General features: G+C 43.3%; 1 protein-coding gene and 1 long non-coding RNA gene across 2 annotated transcripts in view; both read right to left on the reverse strand.

The window, feature by feature from the left end:
• The window catches only part of LOC144889486 (uncharacterized), a 497,490-nt gene that overhangs the window by 345,201 nt on the left and 134,569 nt on the right, over positions 1–17,720 (reverse strand). The gene's annotated exons all lie outside the window — the stretch shown is intronic.
• Positions 1–17,720, reverse strand: part of LOC137412827 (uncharacterized) — a 232,703-nt gene that overhangs the window by 21,616 nt on the left and 193,367 nt on the right. The window contains exons 9-13 of the mRNA XM_068098159.2: positions 16,638–16,722; positions 15,080–15,765; positions 9,769–10,071; positions 3,842–3,914; positions 1,326–1,696 (exon numbers count right to left, since the gene is read on the reverse strand). Of these exons, the coding sequence (XP_067954260.2) occupies positions 1,326–1,696; positions 3,842–3,914; positions 9,769–10,071; positions 15,080–15,718 (1,386 nt within the window). The 5' untranslated portion in view covers positions 15,719–15,765; positions 16,638–16,722. The remainder of the gene's footprint in view (positions 1–1,325; positions 1,697–3,841; positions 3,915–9,768; positions 10,072–15,079; positions 15,766–16,637; positions 16,723–17,720) is intronic.

A 17,720-nucleotide genomic window follows, 5' to 3' on the forward strand; every position in this document is an offset into this window, starting at 1 on the left:
TAGAAAAGCGACAAACAAAGGTAATTGAAAACCATTGTCTTTATATTTGTGATATAACTGTATTACATAATACATGATATTGCAAGTCCTTTGAAGTTATAGGTATGGGTCTATAAAGCAAGAAAGCAGCCTTGTTAGTATCAGATTGAACTATAAGTCCTATACACAGGATCTACTAGGTCTATACCGTTCAGGAATATGCTTTTACAGATCTTCATCACTGTCCTGAGTGTCATTTTCGCAAAGGTGTCTACGCAAATGCCAACATTAATTTTTGGATTCCTCACCCTCTGAGTATTCCAAAAATGTATAGTGTTGCTAATCTCCAAAAATTTTGAATGAAAAAACAAAGTGAACCTGACTGTTGGGTCTAAAAGGTCTAAAGGGTGAAAGGATCCCTAAGTGTCTAAAGTGTTGAAAGGGTCTAATAGATAAAAGGGGTCCAAAGGTTCTTAAGAAGGTTTTAACAGGATCTAAAGGGGTCTTATTGGTCTTATGGTTCTAAAGGATGAAAGAGTTCTAAAGGGTCCAACAAGGTCTAAGGGCTCTAATGGCCTCGATAGGATTGACAGGGTTTTAGGGGGTCTATAGGGTCGACATGGTCTTAAAGGGTCAAAGGGCTTTTAAATGGTCTTCAAAGGTATAAGGGGTCGCAGCAGTCTAAACGTAATTAAGAGTTCACAAACTGTGTTTTGGGTGATAATTGTATTTGAAGAAGTAGAATACGTTTTGGTCGCATATAAACATAACCATATACGTTTGCTCTATTATAATAAAGAAGATACTGTATCTCTCTCTCTGAAACTTTCACCCAATTCCAGTTTCGACCTTAATGACTACTTGACACTTATCCAAAAAGTCTGGAGTATTATATGTATCAGGCTCATGGAAGAGAGCAACAATACATAGAAGAACCACCTTCAGATGCCATTTTCCCCACAGAGCGGGGGTTGTCCTTTTTCTGGCACCGTGGTCCCCTTTCTGAGGCAGTTTTATGGCCGGATGCCTTTCCTGCCGCCAACCCTGTTAGCCGCCTCTTCCGGATGCCTTTCCTGCCGCCAACCCTGTTAGCCGCCTCTTGTGACACACAGGGAATTACCAGTGAACTGGTTCTCAATTTGCCGACCTCAGAAGGATGACAGGCTGAGTCATCCCCCCTGGCGTTAATTCAGTGATCGACTGGGATTCGAACCCAGGATCCTAGGATCCCAAGCCGGCACCCTAACCGCTAAGCCAACACCAGGCTTTTCATAAGGAAAGTTCATATGAGAAAGTTCATAAGGAAACAGGGAAAGGCAAACTATTGTACGCAAGTGGTAACTCACAGATAAGGCCTGATTTCCTCGATTGTCAGGCCTATTCATGGTACTTGAGATCTCAAATGATGTTGGACAATTGCTGGCAACTCGGGATGGTGCAGTCAAGCCATGGCTCTGACTTGATGATTGAAGATTTGCAGAGTGGAGTGGATATGAAGAAAGAGGGTTGAAGGACATTGGGCCTCCAAGTTTTCTTGTGCTCTGGGTACGGGCAAGATGCCAGGCCCGCAATGCCTCACGCGTCTGATTGATGGATACGCACGACCGAGGCTGGCTGCCTGGCAGGTCAGGTAGCCTTACCGATGTCGCAAGGTTGTTTGCAGTCGGCGATGGTGCCTCATCCCACGGACTGTTATTATATTCTATTGGGTCAACAACTGTGGAAGGAGAGGGAAAAAACACCATAAAACTTTCACTATTGCAGACCAGCACCAAAATTACCTGTGTAATGATTACAAAAGAATGCAAAACTTTACTGTTTAAAGCCTTTAACAAAATAAAATAGCATGTAAATTTAACATCAATCCAAGCCTACATTTTCGTCATGAGATTGGCATGGAATTCGAAATCTGTAATAAAGGAGATAAGGAAAATAAGCAAAAAACAGAGGGAAGAAGAGGGAGGTGATAAGGGAGAGGGCTACGGGGATAATAAGGGGGACAGGTAGGGGGGTGGGGAGGGGACGGTTAGAGAAACAGGTAGGTGGACCTTCTCAAAAGTGATATATTTACTTAGCCTCTGCATATCTCACCAAGTTTAATAACAAATTTGGTCTGCTGGTTGCCTCATTACTGTGAAGTGGTTTTCAAAGCTGTTGATCTGTGATAATAGACTTGGAAAATTTGCAATCTCGTTGGAGTACTGGCAATGGCCTTCAACATTCATGGGCAAGTACTAGAGGTTTGGGTAGTCAGCTTGACATAATCCAAAGGAGAGACTGCTTCACAATGCGGTGCCGCACATTGTGGCACAATTATTATTTTTAAACAAAAGCTCATAGGGAAGCCTGTGCATAATACTGTTACATGGAAGGTGGGAAGGAATCCATAACTAGACTGTCGTAAGTGTAACATGGTCCACGTGTTTCGAGTAGGATAGATTGCTATGTAATATGGACTTGTCACAGTAAGTTGTTTTGCTACACGTGACGATGAAGAGGCAGCATATGTAATTTTTAGACGGGATAGTCATGATAATATTGTATGCGTAAACACCTCTTGTTTGCGAGCGGGGCCAGGTGAGGACTTCCCATCAGAAGTGGCACACACTTCAAAAATGCCAGCTTTGAGGCCGATGTGTGCAAGCCGTGGTGGCGTAAAGTTCTGTGGAGCAGGGAAATTCCTTTTTATTTTATTGGGGCCACCACATCCGCCAAGAAGGATGAAGAGGGGCTAAGAGAAAGGGGTCACCAGAGCTCCCATCGCACAGGAGGACTTGAGGGTGAAGAAGAAGCTCCTACAAGGGCTGGTTCAGGATGTACGTCCTGAGGTGCGAATTGACGCCAGTGCTTCTCGCGGCTGGCTTGTTTCATCTTTGAGCTCACTTCATCCCAGGCTCACTTCGTCACTGGCTTACTTTGTCGGTGCTCAGTGACGACGGCTCTCTGATACGTGGACACTGTTCCCAAGATACACACACCATCACCCTGCACTCCACACATCGCCAGAGGGAAGTCCTCACCTGCAATTCTCTTGTTTCTATAAGTGTGAACTGTGAAACCTAATGTAGGTTAGGTTTTATTTATCATCCTTGGACATAAGTTTGCATGTCCCCCATTTCCTTCTGTGTCTGTTGATTCGCATGGTTTGTTGCAAACTGTTTGTCCCATCCACCTTTCCACCCATAATCTTTTAGATATACTTTTTTTAAAGGTAAGAAACATGTTCGAGCTATCTGCCACCTGTCTTCAATTTTGGTTTATTGGGCGACCTTGGGGCACGGTAAAGAGTAGATTAATTCAAGTGAATGCAGTAAGTAATTATAAACTGTTCAGCCATTTTCTGGGACAAAGGATCCCAGCAGAGGACAGGACACCAGATTTAATGTCCATCTTAGGGACGGCACATACATTGATGAATCACCCTGCCTACGAAACACCGGAATGACAGTTACTAGGTCGGCCCAAATTCTAACCCAGATACTGGACAGCTTAGACGTGAGAGTGCATACCTGTAGGCCATCTTGCCAGCCCACAATAAAAATGCCTTTTCTAAATATCCACATGTCAGAAAACTCCTGCCCTTTGATATCCCACTTGCTTTGCAATTTCTGCTCTGCTAATCCTTCAAAGCAAAGAAGGCCTGTTTGAGGAGAGCGTCATGAACATTGTGACAAGATGCGATATGCGAAACAACTATTGTTCCTGTTTCTGAGTTTCCTTGTATTTTCTCATCCTAAAAAAGTTGCATGAATATTAGGTGCAAAGAAAGAAGATAAAGTAAAGATTTAAAATATATTCAAAATGAAGAAAAAGGACAAAACAAGGCTGGTGCGAGTATGATGTGAGGCATGCTTTGTCGTACAAGGTGCAAGATGCAGGAGACGTGGAGCTGGTCGAGTGATGGCAGCTGGGAGCAGATCCGCAACAGACATTTCCTGCCGAGCACAATGCATGCCTTATGAAAACAAAACCTGTTGCATTTGCTTTTTCATTCCCATGCTTTCAATTTTAATTGTACACCGCTCCTTTTCTATTCCATCTCCAGGCGCTGCATGACGGCATCGCTGGGCACCTAAGGGGACCTAGCGATGACACGCGCTGAAAGGGAGTACTCAGTTTTCACTCCGGGTTGTTTTCTTGTTTGTCCTGGCGATATCTCAGCCATCCTTTGAGCTAGGAAGCTGAAATTTTGACACATAGTGAACAAGTGCTTTGGCAAAAACTGTATTTTTTGTTTTTTGCTTAATCAAGTAATTGATCAATTACTTAATTATTATCGATTAATTAAGTACTTATTTATTTCCTTTCTCATCTGGGCATTATCTCGGGCACTTTTTGAGCTAGGAAGCTAATATTTGGACATGACAATGCCAAGTGATTTGGCTGTAACGTGTTTTTTTGATTTATTGATTATTCAATTAATCGATTAATTATTTAACTGTTCGATTAATGACTTGATTAATTAATTTTTTGAAAGTTACAGATTTGGATGAAACGATGGTCGTTTTTTTTTTTTTTTTTTTTTTTTTTTTTTTGTATACAAGTTCGAGGCTCGTGAAAGAGCGAACATTAATCACACAGAAAGACAAACCGACACATAAAACATATAACATAGGGAGCGGTAGACAAGATGGGGAGAGAGGGGGAAGGACACAAACACAACATTTGAGAGCAGGGACCGAGAGACATGGAGACATCGAGAGATCTGAGAGAGGGCGAGGGCTTTGGGGGGGGGGGGGGCGTGGGAAGGGGGCAGTGGGAGAGGTATAAAACATATGGACCCTGCCAGGACTTACAGGAAAGAAGTTGGAATTTCAAACAAGGTGGATCTGGGGTGAATTAGCGGGGGTAGAAAAGATCAAGGTTTTGGATGGGGGAAGATAAGAGATGGTGGTGAACAGCTGTTTTAAAGACCTGGAGGGAGGAGTGGGATTGAAGGGAGTGAGGTAGTTTGTTCCAGAGGCGGGAGAAAAGAGGAATGAAAGAGTGAAGGTGAGCGGAGAGCCGAGATTTCGGCAGTTTAACCATCAGAGGGTTGCTGGCAGATCTTGTGCGACCTGTAGGAATATTTGGGGGACAGAGCACAGAGAGAGCTGGGGGTGCAAGGCCGGAGAGGAGTCGGTAGAAGACAGAAAGACCACCTACCTGCCTGCGGTGAGTGAGTGAAAGGCCCTCAGAGATAGCTTCATCGCGGGAGATTCCAATAATTCTGAAAGCTTTGGTTTCAACAGCGTGAAGCCGAGCTAGGTGTGAGGCAGGAGCACCGGCCCATAGGGGAGAACAGTATTCCATTGAGCTGCGGATGAAAGCCTTGTATGTGGTGAGGAGCTCAGGTGTGCCGAGGAAGGACTTCGCACGACGGAGGATGCCCAGTCGGCGACTGGCTTTGGAGGCCAGCTTGGAAATGTGGTTTTCCCAAGAAAGATCATGGCAGATAGTGAGACCCAAAATCTTGAGCGACAGAACTTCTTGGAGAGGATTGTTGAGAAAGTAGATGGGAGGGTTGTCCAGTCGATCTTTTCGGAGAGACATAGTAAGAGTGTGAGATTTGTCAGGATTGAAAGACATGTTCCACTTGTTTGACCAGTCTGTGATTTTGTCCAGGTCTTCAGAGAGTGAGGAGGCAGCAGACTGCCGATCTGAGGGAAGAGGAATGGAGCGGCAGAGAGTGGAGTCATCAGCAAAGAGATAGAGAGGATTTTCGAGAGAGTCAGAGAGATCATTGATGAAGACCAGAAAAAGCACGGGGCCCAGAACACTGCCTTGGGGAACTCCAGCCTGAACAGGAAGAGGAGATGAGAGAAACCCATTCAGGGCCACACGTTGACGACGACTAGAGAGGAAGTCCGCCAGCCATGCGTGGAGATTTCCATGGATACCAAAGGAGGAGAGTTTGGTGAGCAGAGCGGGGTGCCAGACCGTGTCGAAGGCACGTGATATGTCGAGGGAGACAGCTCTAATTTCCTGTTTGGCATTGAGGACCTCCATCCATTGTTGAGACAGCAGAAGCAGCATGTCCAGAGTAGAGTGACCTGGTCTGAAACCAAATTGATGATCAGAGATCAAGCCATTGGAGAAGAGGAAAGATTTCATATCAGAAGCAATGATGGATTCCATGACTTTGCTGATAATTGGGAGAAGGCTGATTGGTCTGTAGTTGCTAGGATCTGTTTTTGCACCTTTTTTGTGCAAAGCGGTGATGTTGGCTGATTTCCAAGCAGATGGCAGTTGACCTTGAGCAAAAGAGAGGGTGAAGAGAACAGAGAGAGGGTGAGATAGAGCAGCAGAGCAGGATTTTAGGACCCGTGGGCTGATGCCGTCGGGTCCAGTTGCAGAATCAGAGTCGAGGGTTGACAGAAACTTTTCCACCTTGTCAGGAGGAAAGGACACGGAGTCCAGGAGCAGCAGGGTACGACTGGGTATGGTGGGTACAGAGAGGGATGGGTTTGGGACACAAGATTTAGAGGCAAACACAGAGTTGAGGCATTCAGCTTTTTCACGTGCGGAGTCAGCTGTGTAGCCGTTTGAGGTAAGGGAGGGGATGGAGGGGGAACAAACACCAGAAACGGATTTGACCAGACGCCACCAGGATTTGGAAGAGGGAGACAGATAAGAGAGTTCGGTCTTGAGAACGGAGAGATATTCTTTCCTGGCTCTCCTGAGGGTGGACACACACTTGTTTCGGGCTTTGTGAAAGGAAATGAGATTTCCTTCCGTTGGATTTGCTTTCCAGGAGACGAAGGCAAGTTGTTTCTGGGCAACAGCCTCACCACAAGATTCCGTGTACCATGGACGGGAGGAAGGGTATGACAACTGAAGACGAGATGGGATAAATCTGTGCATGAGAGAGAGCAATTTACTTTGGAAGAATTCCCAGGATGAGTTGATGTCAGAGGTGGTAGAGTTTAGGTATTCTATTAGCCAATTGATTAATAGTTTAATTATTTTATGATTATTATTTATTTATTTTCATTATTAATCACTGATTTATTTCCTTTCTCATCTGGGCAATATCTGAAGCACCTTTTGAGCTAGGAAGCTGATATTCGGACACGACAGTGACCAAGTGATGTGGCTATAAAGGATATTTTTGATTTATTGATTAATCAATTAATCGATTAATTATTTATTGATTAGTCAATTAATTAATTATTATTATTTTTTCGATTAATGACATTTCATTTTCAAAGAGTTACAGCTTCGGATGAAACACTGGTGGTTGAGGTATACTATTAGACAATTAAGAAAATATTTTACGATTTTTATTTATTGATTTTAATTATGCCATTAATCAATCAATTATTCTACACCTCTCCATCCAGAGCCTGGTGTTGGCTTAGCGGTTAGGGTGCCGGCTTGGGATCCTAGGTTCCTGAGTTTGAATCCTGGTCGATCGCTGAATTAACGCCAGGGGGGTTGACTCCACCTGTTATCCTTCCGAGGTCAGCAAATTGAGTAGCAGCTTGCTGGGTTGAATGATCCCGGTGTGTACCCCGATTTGGAATAGGTACACCGTATCCCTGTGCATCCTAAGAGGTGACTAAGGGTTGGTGTCAGGAAGGGCATCCTGCCATAAAAACATTGCCTCAAACAGGGAACCATGATTGTCATGGGGCCCGCAAGGCTAATCCCCAGCCTTAAAAAATGGGGGAAAATGACCTTAAAATGATCATTCATTCATTCATTCATTCACATCTCTCCCTCAAAATACCGTCCCTATGTGCCGCGCTGGAGGATGTTATTTATTTATTTGGCATGGGGGAGGTGTACTTTAAATTAAACCCTACATGACCAAAAGTATGCAGACACGCAAACATCGAACATCTCATTCCAAAATCATGGGCATTATTATGGGGCTGCCCCCCCCCCCCTTTGCTGCTATAATAGCCTCCACTCTTCTGGGAAGGCTTTCCACTAGATGTTGGAAATTGCTGCGGGGATTTGCCTCCATTCAGCCTCAAGAGAATTAGTGAGGTCGGGATGTTGACCAGTCTGTGATGTTGATGTTGTTCGACTGATGTTGGGTGATTAGGCCTGGCCCGCAGTCGGCGTTCCAATTCATCCCAAAGGTGTTTTATGGGGTTGAGGTCAGGGTTCTGTGCAGGCCAATCAAGTTCTTCCATACCGATCTCATCAAACCATTTATGTATGGACCTCACTTTGCGCACGGGGCCATTACCATGCTGAAACAGGAAAGGGCCTTCCCCAAACTGTTGCCACAAAGTTGGAAGGACACAATCGGCTAGAATGTCATTGTATGCTGTAGTGTTAAGATTTCCCTTCTCTGGAACTAAGGGGCCTAGCCTGAACCATGAAAAACAGCCCCAGACCATTATTCCTACCCCACCAAACTTTACAGTTGGCACTACGCATTCAGGCAGGTAGCGTTCTCTTAGCACCCGCCAAACCCAGAGTCATCTGTCGGACTGCCAGATGGCGAAGCGTGATTCATCACCCCAGAGAACGCGTTTCCACTGTTCCAGAGTCCAATGGCGGCGAGCTTTACAGTACTCCAGTCGACGCTTGGCATTGCGCATGGTGATCTTAGGCTTGTGTGCGGCTGCTCGGCCATGGAAACTCATTTCATGAACTGCCTGAAGAACAGTTGTTGTGCTGACATTGCTTCCAGAGGCAGTTTGGAACTCGGTAGTGAGTATTGCAACCGGGGACAGATGATTTTTATGTTCTAAGCGCTTCAGCACTCGGCGGTCCCGTTCTGTGAGCTTGAGTGGCCTACCACTTCGCGGCTGAGCTGTTGTTGCTTCTTGACGTTTCCACTTCACAATAACAGCACTTACAGTTGACCGGGGCACGTTTTGCAGGGCAGAAATTTGATGAACTGACTGGTTGGAACAGTGGCATCCTATGACGGTGCCACGTTGAAAGTCACTGAGCTCTTCAGTACGGCCCATTCTACTGCCAATGGTTGTTTATGGAGATTGCATGGCTGTGTGCTTGATTATATATACCTGTCAGCAATGGGTGTGGCTGAAACAGCCGAATCCACTAATTAGAAGGGGTGTCCGCATACTTTTGGTCATTTAGTGTATCTGTACTTGTTTTTCATTGTTTTCATATTGTCACATTTATTTAATTCATTGAATTAATTAATTAATGCAATAATATTTAGTTTTAATAAAAATTAATTGTTTAATTTAATTTTAATTTAGCAAATTTTATAGCTTTCAATTTTAAAATATCTCTACTGTGATGCAGAAAGCCACAATAAAGTATGAGTAGTAATAATGTTATCATAATAGCAACAAAAACTAAAGGTCTGCTTTGAAATTCAGAATTCATCTCCTTTAAAAGGTATTGAGGAAAAGTAAGTTGGGAAGGAAAGTCCCTTACTATTCTGTCAATGAAATGGAAAACCAAGTACTGCATTGGAGTCATCAGAAGGAACCAGAAGAAGAAAAAGGGCAAAGATGGAGTCATCAGGAGGAACCTGGATAGGATTCGGGTTTCAGCTGCTACTCCTCTACCCTAAAACCCATCCAGGCGCAGACAAGTGAACCTTCCAGAAAAAAATCTGCAATACTTCACTTTTCCTAAGACAGATAGATAAAGAAAGAGAGAAATAAAGAAGAAGCAAGAATTAGAATGAAGAAAGAGAAATATGTAAAAGTAGAAAGAAATGTGAAAAGAACAACGGTGTTGGGAAGAACCCAAAAAGATAGATTTCAGCAGTTCTTCCTCAGGAAAAAACGCAGAACAGTTACAAGGTTACCAGAGGTAAGAGTGAACAGGAACATGTTAAATAGCCACAGTTACAGGTTTATGAGATACCTCATCAGAATCGCTTTCGCAGTCATCCACCGGTTGCAGCAGATAAGGTGTCCGGCAGATGGGAAATGCTTGAGATAAATCGTGGTGGTTTGAGTTGTGGGCCTCGTGATCCATCAAATGGCGATTATCGACTGAAAGCAGATCATCTCTTGGTGCCTGGGATGTAGAGGCACATTCGTTCAGCATCATATGTACCGAGTTGTGCACGTTTACCTGCTCCAAATTTTCCACAAACGGGACTGAGGACAAGTCCTGGCATGATTCTCGTGGATGAGGGGTTGGGGGTCGATTCAAGGTGGACACCTACGTGAAAAGGAAAATACATTATTACACGTTGTTGATACTTCCAACACAGAGGCTGTTTATAAAGAGATGGGAATGAAAAAAAAAACTGGAGACAACATGGAGTAGGAATCTGTCACTGACAGTAGCACTAGGATAAACCCAATGCGATAAAGTGATAAAACATTATCTGACTCCTTTTATCAAACAAAAACATCACACATTGCATATCTTTAAGTAAAAAGGTCTTGTTCGCAATGATTAATTATATATTTTGAATCGAGGTTATTTTGAAGTGTCAAGGAAGTGAAGATTGGAATTAACAGTGGCAGTGAAGAGGTCACATCACAAAACTGTAATTTTACGAAGTTTTAACATAAATAGTGCTTTGGAAATGAATCTGATTAATTTAATACTTGTATTATGATTAAAATGTTAATTGCCATAAATAAAGCCTTTTTTCAGAATCATATTCACTCACAGTGTTTCTAACATGCAGAGAATTGAATTATTTTATATAGTAGGATTATAAATAACAGATAAGAGGCAAGAATGGCTTGACAAGGAAATGCAAAATATATGCAGTTCTACGTTATTATACATTTTAGAACATTATAAATACTAGCGTGACTCAGCGCGCTCCGCGTGCCTCACCACACTTCGTTTCAGAGGGGTAGGCATCTTTGACCATTTCGGTGTCTTTTGGGTTTCATGGTATTTTGGGTCTTCAGGGCCATTTGGGTCTTCAGGGTCTTTTGGATCCTCTGGGCCTTTAAGGGTATTTTGGGTCTTTGAGGTGTTTTGGGTCTTCAAGGTCTTTTGGGTCTTTGGTGTCTTCAGAGGCTTTTGGGTCTTAAGGTTTTTTGTTTCTTCTTGGTCTTTATGGGTCTTCGAGGTCTTTTGGGTCTTTAGGGTATTTTTGGTCTTCAGGGTCTTTTGGGTCTTCGGGGTCTTTTTGGTCTTCAGGATATGTTTGGTCTTTGGGATATTTTTGGTCTTTGGGGTCTTTTTGGTCTTCGGGGTATTTTTGGTCTTCGGCGTCTTTTTGGTCTTCAGGGTATTTTTGGTCTTCGGGGTATTTTTGGTGTTCGGGGTCTTTTTGGTCTTCGGGGTATTTTGGGTCTTCAGGGTCTTTTGGGTCTTCGGGGCCTTTTGGGTCTTCGGGGCATTTTGGGTTTTCGGGGCGTTTTGGGTCTTCGGGGCATTTTGGGTCTTTGGGGCATTTTGGGTCTTTGGGGCATTTTGGGTCTTTGGGGCGTTTTGGGTCTTCGGGGTGTTTTGGGTCTTTGGGGTATTCGTGGTATTCGGGGTATTCAGGGTCTTCAGGGTATTCAGTGTATTCAGGGTCTTGGGGGTGTTTTGGGTCGTCTGGGCATTTTGGGTCTTCGGGGCGTTTTGGGTCTTCGGGGTCTTCGGGGTATTCAGGGTATTTGGGTATTCAGGGTCTTTGGGTATTCAGGGTCTTTTTGAGCCTCAGGGCCTTGAAGGGTATTTTGGGTCTTTGGGGTATTTGGGGGTCTTCAGGGTATTTTCGGTCTTCAGGGGTCTTGGTGGTCTGAAGGGTCTTGGGGGAATTAAAGGGTCATCAAAGGTCTGAGGGGTTTCAGCAGTCTTAACGCAATTAAGAGGGTTAATTAAGAGGGTGGTAATTCTTTTTGAAGAAGAATAAGACGTTTTCATCGCATATAAACATGCATAACCATATACGTTTGCTCTATTATAATAAGACTAGCCGAAACCCGTGGAACACCCACGGAAGGGAGGATGTGGTGTATGGATAGAGTGTACCATTATGGATGGCATAGGGGATTTGCTTGTCCGAGTAAGAGTTAGGAAGAAAGATGAGAATGAAGAGTGCGTATATGAACAACGATCGCCGACACCGGCACAAATGCATGCTCTGGATTGTCCACTCAGTGGACGGCTTGCTTTCGCCTTCGCCTGTCCAATCAGTGGACGGCTTGCTTCGCCTTCGCCCAGCAGACGCCAATACGATGGCGTCGTAAGATGGCGTCGTATCGGCAGTTAATCGGATGCTTTTGGGCCCCAACGTCGGCTAATTAAGATTTTTCGAGTATGTCTGTACGTGATAAACAAAGAGTGCGGTTCATAGATCGTAAATCCATTAGTGCCGTGGGCATCGGGTCACTGGGTGCGGCGTTAAAGGGATAACAAAGTCGAGTCCTTATGCTATTATTATATAGATAGCTAAAGCGAAGGCGATGTCACGCTGTTGTAAATCCCCATGCTTCCCACCTAAAGCAAAGTTGAAAGATGGCAAACAGTTCCACCAGGTATGAGCTAATATCAAATTCTGTGTTAAAAAAAGAAAAATGTTATTTTGACCCCTGTGACTCGAAGTGGCATGAACTTGGGGTCAAATCCAAAAAATCGTTACATATTTCATGCGTCCGCCAATGTCGATTGTATATGCAAAATTTCATTAAAAATGTTTTAAAATGCGCCAGTAATTGTATTTTTACCTCCGTCACGAAAGGTGGATAGAGGTTATGTTTTCACCCCTGTCTGTTTGTCTGTCTGTTTGTTACTTGTGAAATTGAAGATTTTTCAAGTATATTGGTCGGTTGCGTTTGTTATTCTGTCTGTCTGTCTGTTTGCGGCAAGTATGTTGGTTGGTTGGTTTGTCTGTCTGTTTGTCTATTTGTGCGCAGTACTACGTCTACATCATTGGACATAGCATGGCCATACTTTACACACATCTTTGCCTTGCCCTGGAATAGACTGTGCCCAATTTTAACACTCTAGGCCCAAGGTCAAGCTCAAGGTCACCCAATACATCAAAATCGTGACCGCAGCGTAAATCTGGGGCAAGGCGGAGTGATACAGCAGAAGGATTTGACAGTTTAAATGAAGCCGTGATGAGGCAGATTTTCATTGGGACCTTCATCCTGATTTTGTTACCTCCGCCACCAAAGGTGGATGGAGGTTATGTTTTCATCCCTGTCTGTTTGTCCGTTTGTTACTTGCCGGAATAGATTCCGGCAAGTATGTTGGTTGGTTGGTTACACTGCCGGAATAGATTCCGGCAAGTATGTTGGTTGGTTGGTTACTTGCCGGAATAGATTCCAGCAAGTATGTTGGTTGGTTGGTTATTTGCCGGAATAGATTCCGGCAAGTATGTTGGTTGGTTGGTTTGTTACTTGATGGAATAGATTCGCCGGAATAGATTTTGTGTGGTGAGGGGGCTTGAGGCCAGATTTTAATCTTACAGCCACCATGTTGGTGCTCGCCGTCACTGTGATGCGAAGCAAAAGATGCCTCAGATTTGTCACATTCACAATCGCTATGGCGTATGTACTCCCGATACGTGTTTCCTTCATTGTAAAAACTACCAAGTCAACAGTTAAAAGGATTTTGAGCCGATAGGTGTTACGGCCTTGGCAAGATCGATGGAGACAGCGATCTGTTAGCTTATACACCACCCAAATAGCTATGTGGAATTCTCTCATGTAGAGATTTAACCCATGTCATTTGAACTTTGCAGAGGTCATTTCTTACTTTCAATGATGTTTATATACAAATCAAAAAGAAGATAATTGGTTTTGGGTCGTCCTTTCCGCATATCTCGTGGGATTGTGAGTTGGCGAGACGACCGTGATGGTGGGGAGTTGGTTGGCATTCTCTCAAGCAGGGATTCAACCCATGTCCTTATGTATTATTATTTTGATCCAAAATGGCCGATAAAAAAAGTACATTCCGGCAAGTCCTCGGTCTCTGACCGATTTTTCATTTGTTTGTGTGTTTGTTTGTCACCGGCCTACAGGTCACAATTCTAAACCAATCGTGATAAAACCTCACCAAGTTGTAGAGGTCGTCACAACTGAGAAGCCTATTGATTTTGAGGTCGAATGTCAAAGGTCATCTGGGGAAGGTCAAATTTCTAAAATCGCCATTTTAAATCCGATTTACTTGAAAATTTAACAGCATTTGCACATTGAGTCACTAAATAGGAAAACCAACTCTTTTTGAGGTCTAAAGGTCAAAAGTCAACTCAAGGTCAAACTTCTAAAATAATAAATTTTCAGCTAAAAAAATCATCAATTTTCATCTGATTGACTTAGAAATTTAACAGCATTTGCGTAATGCCTCACTGATTTGGGAAAACTATTTTTGAGGTCAAAGGACAAAGGTCAACTCCAGGACAAACTTCCAAAATCATCAATTTCCATCTGAAAAATCATCAATTTTCATCCAATTGACTTGGGGATTGAACAGCATTTGCATAGTGCCTCACTGAATTGGGAAACCAACTATTTTTGAGGTCAAAAGGTCAAAGGTCAACTCTAGGTCAAACTTCTAAAATCATCAATTTTCATCTAAAAATCATCACTTTTAATCCGATTGACTTGGAAATTACACAGCAATTGTATAGTGCCTCATTGAATTGGCACACCAAATATTTTAAGGTCAAAACGTCAATTTATAGGTCAAACATCAATTTTCATCTGAAAAATCGTCACTTTTCATCCTATTCACCCGAGCTATGGTCAAGATGGTCAATTTTAATCTTTATGAAATTGACAATTTGCTGGATCAATGGAAACCTTTTTGTGGGAGGGAGGGGCAGATTTTGCAAGTGTCATGCTCTGCATGACATCCTCTTGTTTGTCTGTTTGTGAACAAAATATCTCAAAAAGTTGTGGACGTGTATGACGAAATTTGGCGGAGAGGTTGGGTATGTGACAAGGATGAATGATTAGATTTTGGTGGAGATTTTCGGATTCGGTATGGATTCGGAATGGTGAATTATTTAATTTTTGAAGCGATTATTCACCATTGAGAGATCGGGCGAAAAGCGATATATGACATGATATTTTAAAAAGTTATGGACGAGTTATTCCTAAACTTGGTGGACGAGTTGGTTTGGTGAAAAGAACAAGTCGATTCGATTTTGGTCCAGTTCCGAATCCAGATCCGGCCTATCAGTGGGATAGAAACCATAACCATTTCAGCCTGGTGGAGGTATGTACTCTACCAAGTGTCATTCTCATATTGATGAAGTACTTACCTTGTCTGAAATGTCGTTTTCTGGAGAAAATGTGACTTTCACTCTTCGGCGCTTATCAATGATTTCTTCTCCCTCCTCTTCTTCACCTCTTTCGGTCATATTCCCCATATTTTCCTCTTCTAATTCTACATCTCTTGATCTACTTTGTCCATCAATTACCTCTTCTTTAGCTTCGGGTTTTCCATCAACCTCACTCAAACTCTCAGTGTCGCCCTCCAGCGGACTCTTTATTTGTGGCTCGATTTCCCTTTCCTCTTCGCCCTCGACCGAGTTCTCCATCCCTCCCTCAATGTCACTCTCTCTTTCACAATCTACAAGGCTTTCTGTTTTGCCTTTTCCACCATTTGTCTTACCGTCGTCTCTTTTCTTCTCAATATCATCATCGCACTTACTTTTTCTCTGTTCGCGTGCTTTGTTCTCACATATATCACGATCTATCACTTGTTTATCTATAAAATTCGTCCCTATGCCATTATTCTTGATATCCTTCTGTCCCTCTTCATTACCACAGTCTACATCACCCTCGGATCCCACCTCCATAGGACAATATTTGTGATTAATATCCACGTTTTCCACATTATTCTTCCTTTGCTTAAAGTCTTCACGGTCAGTTTCCTCTTGACATCCTTCTTTCGCCATATTGTGGCTGGCATCTTCCTCCAAAATCTCCTCTTCCTCTGTTTTGTCTGTTAAAGGAAAGCCCGTTCATATTATTATACTGTACTACAGAAACAAACAAAATTGCCATCCTGAGTAAGCAGAATTTTAACAACAACAAATATTAACCAGACTGCTGAAAAACGGAAACAACTCGTTTTGAATACATTTTTGTCACTCACCACAACCATCAAGGTTACTTGCGCAAAATACTGCACATTTGTGCTCTATTGTGATGAAAAATTATATTGTGATCAAAAAGACAATGTGTGCAGGACAAAGTGGTTTGCAGTCTAAAAATAATAAAATTATAGGAGCAGGGGACATGCGGAAATTCCGCGATAAAGCCCTCAAACTCCCACCTTCTCCCCCAATCCCAAGTCTTCAAAATCCTTCCCATCCTGTCTACAAATGCCCTCCCTACCAAAAGTCCTCCACCCCTCCCCAAACCAAGTTGTCAACACCACTTCCCCCCGCCGTGTCTTCAACCTTCCCCCAAACATCAACTCCCCTCTACCAACTCCCTTTCCCCGCTCAGCCCCCTCCCACCCAAATCTCTGTCCTCCCCTCCCACTTTCTTCTTCAAGTCTTCAACTCCCTCTCCCAAAATCGAAAGCCCACAACCTCCCTCCCAACCACAAGTCCTTGACCCGCCCCCCCCCCCCACCTCCTTCCAAGCCTGTGCCTATTGTACGTGAGGCGCAATTTATCAGTTTTCTAATCGAGATGCCTTTCCATCCACCAAAAAAGGGAAATTATATTACTGAATGCATTTTTTCGTTCTTCCAATGTGACAGAATAAGCATATACAATCAGAGAAGATTGATTTAACCTTAAACATAACGCGGATGCTGTGGCAAAATCAAGTGCAACACGCGAGTAAACGTTGACACTAGCATACCTTGCTGAGGCAGTAGGTAACAGGTAAGTACTCTGGAGGAACTTGTTTCATCCCAGTCACTTTGCAAAGGTGGCAAAGGTTTTACCTGTCGGAGAAGAGGACAGGGAAAGATGTCCACAAATAAAATATCACTAGCAGAGGCCACCAGCGGGAAGCAACTACCAGAAGCCAGCACGCTAAAGTGACACTGTGTAATGGTCATGCTGATTTTAAAGGTTTACATCGACAGGATGGCTCTTTTGAACATGTCTTCATCAGCCGGGTAAGCTTTCTTGATTTTCTTTTGTATATGAAGTTAAGAGTAGAAAAGAGTTCAAAAAAATGCTAAGAAGAAAAGAGCAAAGCAATATAAAGCTAAAAAAATTATTTTCAGTATCGGTACGTTGCCCCCCTCCCCCCACCTGATTAATGAGCACTTTTCATTCACTTTAACCTTCAGTCGTACAATTTTTCAATCTTTGCACTCTCACTCTTAATTTTAATGCATTTTAACTATCTTATCTTATATATATCTCTCTCTCTCTCTCTCTATCTCTCTCTCTCTCTCTCTCTCTCTCTCTCTCTCTCTCTCTCTCTCTCTAACTCTCTCTCTCTCTCTCTCTCTCTCTCTCTCTCTCTCGGTTTTCTTTCCATGGTAAAACTGCTCTATAATGGCATTTCCTCAATACTCAGAGTAAACTCTGAGCTAACTTCACCTGTAAAGGTTGGAAGGGGTATCCGTCAGGGATGTCCTTTATCTGGTATTCTGTACTCTTTAACCATTGAGCCTCTTTTAATCAAAGTCCGCAGCATCTTAACCGGATGCAAAAATTTGCTCACAAGGCCTGTGAAAGTCTCTGCATATGCTGACGATATTTGCGCCATCGTACATAATAGTGATGAGATAAAGAAACTGATGGATTGCTTGGACTATTATGGTTCAGCTTCTTCAGCTTTGGTAAACTGGAACAAGTGCCAGGCGATGTGGATGGGCCCATGCCAGCGCCCTATGCCTGTCCTCCCGAAACACCTCACCTGGTCCCTCAACGGAATGAAGTACCTTGGTGTTTACATCGGTGATGAAGCAACACAAGCGAAAAATTG

This window comes from Myxine glutinosa, chromosome 1 (assembly GCF_964187855.1).
Source record: "Myxine glutinosa chromosome 1, kmMyxGlut1.1, whole genome shotgun sequence".
Classification (NCBI taxonomy): Eukaryota; Metazoa; Chordata; class Myxini; order Myxiniformes; family Myxinidae; genus Myxine; species Myxine glutinosa.